This window comes from Ranitomeya imitator, chromosome 7, assembly GCF_032444005.1.
Source record: "Ranitomeya imitator isolate aRanImi1 chromosome 7, aRanImi1.pri, whole genome shotgun sequence".
Classification (NCBI taxonomy): Eukaryota; Metazoa; Chordata; class Amphibia; order Anura; family Dendrobatidae; genus Ranitomeya; species Ranitomeya imitator.
Genome location: NC_091288.1, coordinates 15,953,251 through 15,967,988, shown reverse-complemented (window position 1 = coordinate 15,967,988; position 14,738 = coordinate 15,953,251). Strand labels below are relative to the sequence as shown.

Genomic DNA, 14,738 nt, shown 5'->3' with positions numbered 1-14,738 from the left:
ATCAGCGCACATACAGAGATCTGGCAATAACCCAAAACAATAGGACGAGCTCTGAGACGTGGAATCTCTGTAGACTGCAGTACCTGATCTATCCTCACACAACTGGAAGCAGCAGTGGATTGCGCCTATAACTACCTATGCAACTCGGCACTGCCTGAGGAGCTGACTAGCCTGAAGATAGAAATACAAGCCTGACTTACCTCAGAGAAATACCCCAAAGGAATAGGCAGCCCCCACATATAATGACTGTTAGCAAGATGAAAAGACAAACGTAGGAATGAAATAGATTCAGCAAAGTGAGGCCCGATATTCTAGACAGAGCGAGGATAGCAAAGAGAACTATGCAGTCTACAAAAAACCCTAAAACGAAAACCACGCAAAGGGGCAAAAAGACCCACCGTGCCGAACTAACAGCACGGCGGTGCACCCCTTTGCTTCTCAGAGCTTCCAGCAAAAGATAATAACAAGCTGGACAGAAAAAACAGAAAACAAACTAGAAGCACTTATCTAGCAGAGCAGCAGGCCCAAGGAAAGATGCAGTAGCTCAGATCCAACACTGGAACATTGACAAGGAGCAAGGAAGACAGACTCAGGTGGAGCTAAATAGCAAGGCAGCCAACGAGCTCACCAAAACACCTGAGGGAGGAAGCCCAGAGACTGCAATACCACTTGTGACCACAGAAGTGAACTCAGCCACAGAATTCACAACACATTATATACACAGGAGCTCTATATATAGTGTCAGTGTACAGGTAATATAGTGATCACCAGTGATATTACACACAGGAGCTCTGTATATAGTGTCAGTGTACAGGTAATACAGGCATTATCAGTGACATACACAGGAGCTCTATATATAGTGTCAGTACAGGTAATACAGTGAACACCAGTAACATACACAGGAGCTCTGTATATAGTGTCAGTGTACAGGTAATACATGGATCACCAGTGACATTATACACAGTAGCCTTCTATATAGTGTACAGGTAATGCAGTGAAAACTGGTAGTATCATACACAGGAGCTCTGTATATAGTGTCAGTGTACAGGTAGTACAGTGGTCACCAGGGACATTATACACAGGAGCTCTGTATATAGTGTCAGTGTTCAGGCATCAGTGACATACACAGGAGATCTATATATAGTGTCAGAGTACAGGTAATACAGTGATCACCAGTAACATACACAGGAGCTCTATATATAGTGTCAAGAGTACAGGTAATACAGTGATCACCAGTGACATTATACATAGGAGCTCTGTATATAGTGTCAGTGTACAGGTAATACATGGATCACCAGTGACATTATACACAGTAGCCTTCTATATAGTGTACAGGTAATGCAGTGATCGCTGGTGGTATTATACACAGGAGCTCTGTATATACTGTATATTGTCAGTGTACAGGTAACAGACTGACTCACCAGTGACATCTCTAGTTGAAGTCCTTCATCTTCTCTTTTCTTCATTCAGCACAGACCGCAATCACTTCTTCCAGCCAAGACTTGTCTCTGCAGAAAATAATAGATATCTAGAGCACCACTTCCAGACTGTATTCCCCACAACTTCTACACTATGCCAGATAAAGAAAAAGGTGATATAGTGCCACTCTGCACAGTAACAGGAGCCCATCAGTTGATCATTTGCTCTCCTCCACCCTCAAGTCCTCAACATTTACTGTTCCCCATCCCCCAGTCTCAATTCATAATCATTTGCTGTCCCCCACCCCGTCTCAATTATTTTCTGTTCTCCACTCATCAGTCACAAACAATATTTGCTGTCCCCTACCCCAATCTCAATTCATCCTCATTTGCTGTCTCCCACACCCCAGTCTCGATCATTATTTGGTATGCCCGACCCCCAGTCTCAATTCATCACCATTTGCTGTTCCCCACCCCAGTATCAATTCATCATTATTTGCTTCCCCCAGTTTCAATTCATCCGCATTTGTCCCCCTCCTCACACTCATTTCATTAATTTTATTAAAAAAAAGTTTTCCATACCTCTCAGAGGATCCCCTGCAGCTCCACTTCTACTGTCCTCCTGGCGAGTGGCGCATGTACATACTGGTGTGTACGCGATGACGTCATAGCGTACATGTCTTCACCAGCGCACCACAGAAGAAGCAGGAGGAGGAAGCCCTGGAGTTGACGGCTGTGCAGCACCAGGCAGGAAAGCTCCTGGCACCAGTGCACAGTATATTATACCCTGAAGCCCAGTGAGCAGAAGCACAAGAGGCGGGGTCCCAGATTGGGTCCGGTCCCCCCTCTTCTCTTCTGCTCACCGGGCCCCATGCAGCAGTAAGGGCAGTAATGCTCTCATGGCGGCCCTGATAGGAGCCCCTGGGGTAACAAGTCATTTCATGACTTTCTCCATCAGCTGTGAGTGATATTATTGAGTAGAAGGAACCGCAGAAATTCACTCATGAAGTGGAGACCCTGTAATGTTACAGAGCGGGGGGACGGGTGCTGAGAAGCAGAAGGGAGAAAAGTCACCATAACTACAGAGTCCAGACCTCCTCTGGTATCAGCACAAACACTGTGCCCCCCGCCAGGAGCTTCATGGCCGAGCAGCTGCATGCAGCTGTACGTCACCAAGCACAATGCCGAGCGTCGGATGGAGCGGTGTAAAGCCGCCACCACTGGACTCTGGAGGAGACGTGTTCTGTGCAGTGACGGATCACACTTCTCTATCTGATGGAGGAGTCTGGGTTTGGTGTTATGGACCTGGGGGTTAGGAGCACCTGGAACGACCTGATGGTTAAACTGACACAGAACTAGCTCTGGGAAGTGGGAGCTCTGCTGACCGCAACCCCTAATCCTATCACACACACTAGAAATAGCCGTGGAGCGTACCTAACTCTGCCTAGACGCCTCTTCACAGCCTAAGAGCTAACTAGCCCTAGAGATAGAAAATAAAGCCTACCTTGCCTCAGAGAAATTTCCCAAAGGAAAAGGCAGCCCCCCACATATATTGACTGTGAGTAAAGATGAAAGTCACAAACACAGGAATGAAACAAGTTTCAGCAAAGGGAGGCCAGACTAACTAAACAGACTGAGGATAGGAAAGGTATCTTTGCGGTCAGCACAAAAAACCACGCAGAGTGTGCAAAAAGACCTCCGCACAGACTCACCGTGCGGAGGTGCCACTCTGCATCCCAGAGCTTCCAGCTAGCACGGCAAAATCATGATAGCAAGCTGGACAAGAAAACGAACAAATAATAAACTAGCAGGGACTTAGCTTCTGCTGGAGTAGACAGGTCACCCGTAAGATCCAAGAGCGAACTGAACCAGTACAAGAACATTGACAGCTGGCATGGAGTAACGATCTGAGCGGAGTTAAATAGAGCAGCCAACCAAAGGATAAACCACGTCACCTGTGGAAGGAACCTCAGAAGCAGCAGCTCCACTCAGCCACCAGAGGGAGTCCATGGACAGAACTCGCCGAAGTATCATTCATGACCACAGGAGGGAGTTCGATAACAGAATTCACAACAGTTTGGTGATTCCAGGAGGACGTTACCCCAGGGTGTATAAAAATAATATATAGGTGAGGTTAGCTAGACACAACGACATTGTGCTCATATGTTCAGGAGCTATGGTGGATGCAGTCAGGGTAGATGCTTCATTTCCATCCACCATAGAGACCCATTGTATACAATTCTTTGCAGTGCTGCTCTTTATAGAATAGTGCGGTGCTTTCTTATCCAGTGAAACAAAGATGCATATTGTTCAGACGACCTCTGTGTGACGAATGGGGCCCTATGGGAAGATAACAGTATATGTAGGGAGCAGCTCACCGTGTATACGGTAGGACAGACGACCTTGTGAGAGCTTCACAGTTTCATCCCACAACAGTCAGGTCATTTCCAAAATGCTTTATTGATTCTGTTTTGAGATATAAGATTTTGATCACCTTTTATTCCATTTTATGTAAAGTCGGATAAACAAAAAAAACAGTGGCGCTGTGTAACATTTCTTCCAGGAATCACTTTGAGGGTAAAACAATGTGACAATTAATCGTTTTGGTCACTGGGAATTATTATTATTTATATAGCACCATTGATTCCATGGTGCTGTACATGAGAAGGGGTTACATACAAGTTACAGAATACCAAGTATCCCCTCCTGCACATTGAGACTTTATTACAATAAGACGCTTCTGATCTACAGACGTCCTGGACCACAACATGTCTCCATCCGCAGCTACTCAACAAACGTCTCCTCGCCCGGTGGAGAGCAAACGCCTGGCATCATGGCACCAATTGTTCTCGGGGTCACGTAGCGCCTGCAGTTATCTGCCCGTCACAGCCGTCAGGGCCGACAATCGGCGTCTGCTTTATTCAGATAAAATGTAGGAAAATAAGAGGCAGAACTGGGCCGTGCATTATTATGGCTGCGTCTATATGGTAAATAATGGGGGGGGGGGCGGTACTAACTTTTGTGTCTGTGTAAGTTATAACTTCACCGTGAACATGTGAATAGAAGAGTGAAATATGTAAAAATCTCTATTGTTCCTGCCTAGAAGATCCGGGTTTGGGTTTTCATCCAAGGCTTCTTCACGCTGTATTTAGCAAAGTGCATTTGTCGTATGCAGTAAGAAAAGCCAACAATGTCACATGAGCGCTGCAGCCGATCCGCGGCGGCTGATTGGCTGTAGCCCTTACACAAACATTATTATGAAGGCTCAGCCGCTGATCGTCTGCAGCGCTCATATAACATAACAATGTCATTAGACTGTTTAGAGCGAAAAAGAAGCGCCGGCCCACTGGTTATAATATAGTAACATAGTAACATAGTTAGTAAGGCCGAAAAAAGACATTTGTCCATCCAGTTCAGCCTATATTCCATTATAATAAATCCCCAGATCTACGTCCTTCTACAGAACCTAATAATTGTATGATACAATATTGTTCTGCTCCAGGAAGACATCCAGGCCTCTCTTGAACCCCTCGACTGAGTTCGCCATCACCACCTCCTCAGGCAAGCAATTCCAGATTCTCACTGCCCTAACAGTAAAGAATCCTCTTCTATGTTGGTGGAAAAACCTTCTCTCCTCCAGACGCAAAGAATGCCCCCTTGTGCCCGTCACCTTCCTTGGTATAAACAGATCCTCAGCGAGATATTTGTATTGTCCCCTTATATACTTATACATGGTTATTAGATCGCCCCTCAGTCGTCTTTTTTCTAGACTAAATAATCCTAATTTCGCTAATCTATCTGGGTATTGTAGTTCTCCCATCCCCTTTATTAATTTTGTTGCCCTCCTTTGTACTCTCTCTAGTTCCATTATATCCTTCCTGAGCACCGGTGCCCAAAACTGGACACAGTACTCCATGTGCGGTCTAACTAGGGATTTGTACAGAGGCAGTATAATGCTCTCATCATGTGTATCCAGACCTCTTTTAATGCACCCCATGATCCTGTTTGCCTTGGCAGCTGCTGCCTGGCACTGGCTGCTCCAGGTAAGTTTATCATTAACTAGGATCCCCAAGTCCTTCTCCCTGTCAGATTTACCCAGTGGTTTCCCGTTCAGTGTGTAATGGTGATATTGATTCCCTCTTCCCATGTGTATAACCTTACATTTATCATTGTTAAACCTCATCTGCCACCTTTCAGCCCAAGTTTCCAACTTATCCAGATCCATCTGTAGCAGAATACTATCTTCTCTTGTATTAACTGCTTTACATAGTTTTGTATCATCTGCAAATATCGATATTTTACTGTGTAAACCTTCTACCAGATCATTAATGAATATGTTGAAGAGAACAGGTCCCAATACTGACCCCTGCGGTACCCCACTGGTCACAGCGACCCAGTTAGAGACTATACCATTTATAACCACCCTCTGCTTTCTATCACTAAGCCAGTTACTAACCCATTTACACACATTTTCCCCCAGACCAAGCATTCTCATTTTGTGTACCAACCTCTTGTGCGGCACTGTATCAAACGCTTTGGAAAAATCGAGATATACCACGTCCAATGACTCACCGTCATTAATAATCTTTATATAGCGCCAACATATTCCGCAGCGCTTTACAGTTTAACAGTTTCAAATATACTTATTTTTTATTTTGTTCAGCACACTGTGGGTTGTGCAAATATGGACAACCCCTTTAAATGATCTAATTCTTTGTGCTGCCACTAGGGGGAGCACCCTGCCCAGTGGTTTATCACCAATGTCTGCAGGCAGGGGAAGGTGGTGTAAAGAAAAGCAGAAGATTTGGAGCTCTGTATCGGGAAGCAAAGCTCTGACGCCTATAAATAATCTTAATTATGTAAATTGTCTCTTCACAGAGGAAGAGAGCTAGAACTCTAGTGCCACCTACTGGAAGGTAGCGATCCTACAAGTCAATGTGGACCCAATAATGATATACGTAGACCTCCATGTTCCAGACCACCACTAACTCCTTTCACCATCCCCAAACTAAAAGGAATGTGGTGCATATGATCCCCCTCAGACACCAATACTGATACTGACCTCACCTCTGGGACCTGCAATTATCAGACATTTTTATAATAATAGACTGATACACTGTATACTTATGAAAAGCCCTTTATACGTGGGACCCTCAGCAGCAGCATTATACATCTGCTGCATAGATTTTAGCAGAGGGGGATGGGATGGGCCATGCGTATGTTCAGGTTACTGGTCGCACACCCCTACGGCCGGCCCTATATGCACCCCATATAGCCTCTTATTTTAGTATGGTCTTAAGGGGAACCTGTCATGTTGAATATGGTGTCTGATCTGCAGGCAGGATGTTATAGGGCAGGTGAAGCTGATAAAATTGGTATTTCTGAGAAAAGTGTCACTAAAAATTGCATTTTATTCATTGAAATCCCCGATGTTTGTATGCATGAGTCCAGTGGGCGGTCCTATCGGTGATTGACAGTCTTCCCTCTATAGTTGTGCATGCTGAGATAGCTGTCAATCGCTAGTTGGACCTCTCAATGGACTCATGAATAAAAACAGCAGAGATGTCAATGAATAAAATACGAATGACAATGAATCTTTCCCCGGACATCAACCATTGTGACCAGCTTCTCCTTCTGTTAAGGGTGTACAACCCCTGGCATAAATTATGGAATCACCGGCCTTGGAGGATGTTCATTCAGTTTAATTTTGTAGAAAAAAGCCGATCACAGACATGGCACAAAACTAAAGTCATTTCAAATGGCAACTTTCTGGCTTTAGGAAACACTAAAAGAAATCAAGAACAAAAATGTGGTAGTCAGTAATGGTTACTTTTTTTTAACCAAGCATAGGGGAAAAATTATGGAATCACTCAATTCTGAGGAAAAAATTATGGAATCACCCTGTAAATTTTCATACCCAAAAATAACACCTTCATCAAATTAGATCTGCTCGTTAGTCTGCATCTAAAAAGGAGTGATCACACCTTGGAGACCTGATGTACCAAGTAGACTGACATGAATCATGGCTCCAACACGAGAGATGTCAATTGAAACAAAGGAGAGGATTAATAAAACGGGTAAATCATCACGCAATGTTGCAAAAGATGTTGGTTGTTCCCAGTCAGCTGTGTCTAAAATCTGGACTAAATACAAACAACATGGGAAGGTTGTTAAAGGCAAACATACTGGTAGACCAAGGAAGACATCAAAGCGTCAAGACCGGAAACTTAAAGCAATATGTCTCCAAAACAGGAAATGCGCAACAAAACAAATGAGGAACGAATGGGTGGAAACTGGAGTCAATATCTGTGACCGAACTGTAAGGGTATGTGTCCACCTTCAGGATGGCCGGCGGTTTAGTCGGAGTGGCAAACCCGCTCAGCGCTAAGCTCTGCCCCCTTCTGGGACGTGATGATGCTGGATGTGTTCATAGCACATATCCGGGATCATCGCACCCCACCATAGGGCCCTGTGTTATACCTTGCGGCGACGCAGCGTCGCCACAAGGTATACGGACATGCTGCAATCTTAAAAGACGCGCCGCATGTCCGGAGTCGCAGGGCCGCCGCGTGCGTGTTACCACGCATAGTGGAGACGGGATTTCATTCAATCCCCTCCACTATGCTGTAACATCTGGACGCTGCGTGTTTGACGCTGCGTCTCTATGCAGCGTCAAACACAGCGTTTACTGCACGTGGAAACATACCCTAAGAAACCGCCTAAAGGAAATGGGATTTACATACAGAAAAGCTAAATGAAAGCCATCATTAACACCTATACGGATAAAAACTAAGTTACAATGGGCTAAGGAAAAGCAATGGTGGACTGTGGATGACTGGATGAAAGTCATATTCAGTGATGAATCGCGGATCTGCATTGGGCAAGGTGATGATGCTGGAACTTTTGTTTGGTGCCGTTCCAATGAGATTTATAAAGATGACTGCCTGAAGAGAACATGCAAATGTCCACAGTCATTGATGATATGGGGCTGCATGTCAGGTAAAGGCACTGGGGAGATGGCTGTCATTACATCTTCAATAAATGCACAAGTTTATGTTGATATTTTGGACACTTTTCTTATCCCATCAATTGAAAAGATGTTTGGGGATAATGAAATCATTTTTCAAGATGATAATGCATCCTGCCATAGAGCAAAAACTGCGCAAACATTCCTGGAAAAAAGACACATAAGGTCAATGTCATGGCTGCAAATAGTCCGGATCTCAATCCAATATAAAATCTTTGGTGGAAGTTGAAGAAAATGGTCGATGACAAGAATCCAACCTGCAAAGCTGATCTGGCAACAGCAGAGAACGTTGGAGCCAGATTGATGAAGAGTCCTGTGTGACCCTCAGACCCTTAGTCCAGGCCTCAGAGACTGCAAGCTGTTAGAAAAGCCAAAATACTAGTGATGTGTTGGAGTGATTTTTTTGTTTGTTTATTTTTGATGATTCCATAATTCTTTCCTCAGAATTGAGTGATTCCATAATTTTTCCCCTATGCTTAACTAAAAAAAAGTAACCATTACTGACTACCACATTTTTTGTTCTTGATTTCTTTTAGTGTTTCTTAAAGCCAGAAAGTTGCCATTTGAAATGACTTTAGTTTTGTGCCATGTCTGTGATCTGCTTTTTTTCTACAAAATTAAACAACTGAATGAACATCTTCCAAGGACGGTGATTCCATAATTTTTGCCAGGGGTTGTACATAGTGATGTAGGAGCCCATGTAGCTGCTATGTTGCTCCAAGGGACAGTGGGCTCCTTCCAGGTTGGTCTTGTCTCCATCTAATGGATGGAGGGAAACAAAGTGGAAAAAGTGCATAAGTACCAAAAATGGGAAAGAAGCAGCAGGACCTCCTTTGTTTTGTGCTGGTGTCAGGCAGCAGCTGAAAGGGGGTCTCATTTTTATCTTTGTCATTGATCCTGTTCCACACCTGAGCACAGTCTGTAGGTAGCTGCATAAACCTCCTGACTTTGTTTACAGTCTCCCATAGCAACCAATTGTTCTCAAACACAAAGAGTTACATTGTATCTAGGGAAGCGTTATAACCAATCACCAGATACAAAGAGAGCAGCTATATAGCTGAGGAAACCCAACACGAGGGGTATATAGATGAGGTCACATCTCTATGGTGAGGGTATACAAGCCGGTAACAGTTTGAGGGGGGTCAAGCACAACTTCAGTCTACCGATTAACATGAAAATACTATAACATCACTAATAAATCCAAATTCTGATAATCCAGAAAATCTCATAATCCGGCACTCACTTCCAACTCAGAAATGCTGCAGTTTAATGTGGACTGATATACCAGAACCTCACATCCACAAATGGGATTATTAGATATTTTTAAATCTTAAAATTAAAAAATTGTAAATGAAAATATATTTTTACTCTTTAATCTTGTAATCATATATTTTCCCTAAAATAAAATTTAGCGAGGAGTTGATCTCTTTTGGATTATTTATTATGTATTTTTTAGTGTATTTTTTGCTAATTATGATTATTTATACACCAGAAGCGGACACAGACAGAAAAGGCCCCTGGGCGAGAACAATACTAATCATAATGCACATTTCCACCTGCTTTTGAGTCAATAGCGGCCCCTTACCTCTCGGGCCCAGGTTGCACTAATTATGGTACATGTCGGCCCCTGTTATATACAGTCTATAATATATTCTACTTGCGCTGATACATTGTAGTAAGCTATCGGAATGGGGCGGATTGGTGCAGCTTCTAATATAATAATTGAAGCTGATATAAGATACAGAAGATGCAATGATACTAATAGTTACACGACCCAAAGTCTCTGCAGTCTGTGCTTTTTCCCTCCTTATTCCCACTTTTCCCTCCCTCTGGGTTTCCCTCTCTGCTTCCCTCCATTCTCCTCTGCCCTGGAGGTGATACCTGGTAACGGTTGTGTTGTGTTATACACAGGGCAGGGCTCTGGTGTCCTGGAGATTGGGGGTCACCTGCCCCCGGCTCCTGTTACTAAGGACTCTGCTGACTCCTATATATATAGGGAGGAGAACACAGAGGACAGAAACCCTCCACATCCGAAGTCCTAACTCACCGGAGCTTGGAGATCCACAGCCGACACCATGGTGAGTGCCCAATCTCTGTTCTATTAGACTTTTCCTCTGATTGTTCCACTCCTGATGTAAAATACTAACCAAATGCTGAATGTGGGAACACGGCTTTATATGTCTAATCTGATGTGTACGTCATTGTATAATTTATTGTATATTGTTCAATCTGGTCTCATCTACACAACCTTATCCCATCTTCTATATTTATACACAATCTAATCTATATGTGTCTGTACAATCTCACGTGTCTGATCTCATCAACACAATTTTATGTGTTATATGTGTTACTTCTTAAGGAAATCTATATGTGACTGTCCAATTTCATTTATCTTTGACTTTCTAAACTTTTCTAATATGCTGCTCAATGTAATCTATCATATGGGTAACTATCTATTGTCACCTATCACATGTGTGATTGTCCAATCTGAAATGTGCACCTATCTAATCCGATCTATCATACGTTCTATGTAACTGCCCGCTCTCATGTATTATGTCCGATCTCCTGCCCCGTATATGTGACCTATGTGTGATTGTCCAATCTGAAATGTGCACCTATCTTATCCGATCTATCATACGTTCTATGTAACTGCCCGCTCTCATGTATTATGTCCGATCTCCTGCCCCATATATGTGACCTATGTGTGATTGTCCAGTCTCATCTGTTATGTGTCCTCTCTCCAATATAAACTACTTATTACAATGTATCAGTCTGGTCTGTGTGATCTCTGTGATCTGTTACATACATCTTCCATGTGACTGATTCTGATGCATATAGTCTGACCCTCATCATATCCCCCCATCTGCCCCATACAGAGGGAATGTATCTCTATCCACGTTGGCCAGGCCGGAGTCCAGATGGGCAATGCCTGCTGGGAGTTGTACTGCCTGGAACACGGTATCCAGCCGGACGGGCAGATGCCCAGTGATAAGACCATCGGTGGAGGAGACGATTCCTTCAATACCTTCTTCAGTGAGACGGGGGCTGGTAAACATGTCCCCCGCGCTGTGTTTGTGGACCTGGAGCCCACTGTGATCGGTGAGTTTAGCAAAGATCTTGGGAGATAAGAGGGGCGGACGGTTCTGGATCTCTAACACCTCCATTGTTTCCCTCCTACAGATGAGGTGAGAACTGGAACCTACAGACAACTGTTCCACCCTGAGCAGCTCATCACCGGCAAGGAAGATGCCGCCAATAACTACGCCCGTGGCCATTACACCATTGGCAAAGAGATCATTGATCTGGTGCTGGACAGGACCCGTAAGCTGGTGAGTTAATTGTGCTGGTCCAGGCTTAGACATGTTTGCTATATTCTTAGCTAAGATCTATGACACGTGGGCTGACAATGACTATGTACCTTAAGGGAAACTGTCACCACATTTGACCTATCTAAACCATTAATATGGACATACATATGGGCTACCGCCTCACCAATGCTGGAGCTCCTACAACCCTCGACCTATTATCTCCTTCCCCATAATCCTGTAGAATGTAAGCCCGCGGGGGCAGGGTCCTCGCCCCTCTGTATCAGTCCGTCATTGTTAGTTTACTGTAAGTGATATCTGTAACTTGTATGTAACCCCTTCTCATGTACAGCACCATGGAATCAATGGTGCTATATAAATAAACAATAATAATAAATAATAATAAATACAGGTTATAGGCTGAATAAACGTCCTTTCTGTGGGTCTCACATCAGATGCCTTGTTGCGGATAAATCATCTTTTATCGCTTTATGTAAATGAGCTCTTCCAGACTCTGGGGAGGACGTTGCCTGGAAGATTCAAATTTTGGTTAGTGACTCAGTAAAAACATTTCTTTTGTGAACACATATGGTGATGGAGCCAAATAGCATATTTTCTTTTCTGGATTCAATAAGTCTGGCTGAAAAATTTCTTAATATGTCTGTTCATCAGTCAGAGTTTAGTTTTTGCAAGACAGAGCACCAAATACTCAGCAGACATAGAGTTACGGTAAATAAAACATTGCTGTCTTCCTGTGGCGACCACTAGGGGGAGCTCAGGAGCTTGGTGCATACTGTGTTATGATTATTGTGATCAGAATGCAGAATTGAGCTCCCCCTAGTGGTGGCTGGAGAGAAACAGCACAGTTATATCTCGGTGTTTCCTATTTGACACCCTATAATTGTTTCATAAATACTTGTTAATTTTTCCATAAATTAATGTCTTCTATATTTCTCCAGGCGGATCAGTGCACAGGTCTCCAGGGCTTCCTCATCTTCCACAGTTTCGGTGGTGGCACTGGATCAGGCTTTACCTCACTTTTGATGGAACGTCTCTCCGTTGACTATGGCAAGAAGTCCAAGCTGGAGTTCTCCATCTACCCTGCCCCCCAGATCTCCACCGCTGTGGTTGAGCCATACAACTCCATCCTCACCACGCACACCACACTGGAGCACTCAGACTGCGCCTTCATGGTGGACAATGAGGCCATCTATGACATCTGTCGCAGGAACTTGGACATTGAGCGCCCAACCTACACCAACCTGAACCGTCTGATCGGTCAGATCGTGTCCTCCATCACAGCCTCTCTCAGGTTTGATGGTGCTCTGAATGTGGACTTGACAGAGTTCCAGACCAACCTTGTGCCCTACCCCCGTATCCACTTCCCCCTGGCCACCTATGCCCCCGTCATCTCTGCAGAGAAAGCTTACCATGAGCAGCTCACTGTTGCCGAGATCACCAACGCTTGCTTTGAGCCGGCCAACCAGATGGTGAAATGTGACCCCAGACACGGCAAATACATGGCCTGCTGCCTGCTGTACCGCGGCGATGTGGTACCTAAGGATGTCAATGCCGCCATTGCCACCATCAAGACCAAGCGCACCATCCAGTTTGTGGACTGGTGCCCAACAGGGTTCAAAGTTGGTATCAATTATCAACCACCAACTGTGGTTCCCGGTGGAGACCTGGCCAAGGTGCAGCGCGCTGTGTGCATGCTGAGTAACACCACCGCCATTGCCGAGGCCTGGGCTCGCCTGGACCACAAGTTTGACCTCATGTACGCCAAGCGAGCCTTCGTGCACTGGTATGTGGGAGAGGGCATGGAGGAGGGAGAGTTCTCTGAGGCTCGGGAGGACATGGCCGCCCTGGAGAAGGATTACGAAGAGGTCGGCACTGATAGCGTGGAAGGAGAGGGGGAAGGAGAGGAGGGAGAGGAGTATTAAATGGCTGCATTATGTGTATGAGATAAAATGTTCCTTTTTCAGACACCTTTCAAATAAATATTTTCATTACAATTTCTGTTTTTCCTAGGGCTGTGGAGTCGGTAAACCAAACCTCCGACTCCAACTCCACAGCCCTGCGTCACTACTGAGCATGTACATAAAGTGCAGCACAGATCTCAACTAAAAGCCGAGATCCTAAGATCAGGAAGAGAACTGATATTTTATACATAGACCAGAACTGATAATATGTAAAGACCATATTAGGGGAAAAACTGTAAAGAGCAATATAATAACCATAAGAAACCAAGAAGAGTTACAATTCCCAACTACAGGTAGTAAATATAAATAAATAGAAATACCAAAGAAATAAACTAATTAGAAAAATAGTACAAAGCTTTGTTAGCACAAAATACAACAATATACAAAATAGAAACACACAATAAAATCCAAAATTACTGGACAGGTAATTTATGCAATGACACATACAGGCAGTGACAGGCTGTCCAAGGTACAAGGGTACTCAAACAATAACATCATCTACTTCCAGTACCCAACAATACATATATGAGTAACCCCAGCAGTAGAAATACATAGATGGGTGAGCAATATATACCCACCAGCCTGCTCTCAGAGCTATACATATAAAGAGGTATAATAACCCCACATCTTATCCATGATATCTATGTGAGCAAAGTGAATCAAGAGCAGATGCTGGATAGAGGAACGTCTCGCCCATAGGACAGCACTGAACACCGCGCACACCCCAACACGCGTTTCGCTTCCGCTTCTTCAGGGAGCAGTGTGTAACAAGTGCCTAACCACAGGTTTATATATGCCGCTCAAGACTGGATAACCAATAGCCGAAAATACCCATGAACACATCCGGCCGCGTCAGCAGAGCGCATGTGGGCGGGGCCGCCCAAATCCCCATCATCCCGCGCGGCGTCACGAGGCAATGTACCATGGGAAAAGACATCCCCATGGAGATGGTAAACATCGCCGCGTATAGACGCCGGGCACAATGCAGGGAGGAGGAGACAACCGC

At 44.4% G+C, this 14,738-nt stretch overlaps 1 protein-coding gene across 2 annotated transcripts in view; it reads left to right on the top strand.

Annotated features, from left to right (window-relative positions):
- LOC138644434 (tubulin alpha-1A chain-like) overlaps positions 1-13,765 on the top strand; it is a 31,363-nt gene extending 17,598 nt beyond the window's left edge. The window contains exons 2-5 of one of the 2 annotated variants that reach the window (XM_069732797.1): positions 10,357-10,523; positions 11,322-11,544; positions 11,626-11,774; positions 12,710-13,765. In XM_069732797.1, the coding sequence (XP_069588898.1) occupies positions 10,521-10,523; positions 11,322-11,544; positions 11,626-11,774; positions 12,710-13,693 (1,359 nt within the window). In that variant the 5' untranslated portion in view covers positions 10,357-10,520 and the 3' untranslated portion in view covers positions 13,694-13,765. Of the gene's footprint in view, positions 1-10,348; positions 10,524-11,321; positions 11,545-11,625; positions 11,775-12,709 lie in introns of those variants that run through there. The other variant, XM_069732798.1, reaches the window with a different exon arrangement.
- Positions 13,766-14,738: the final 973 nt, after the last annotated feature.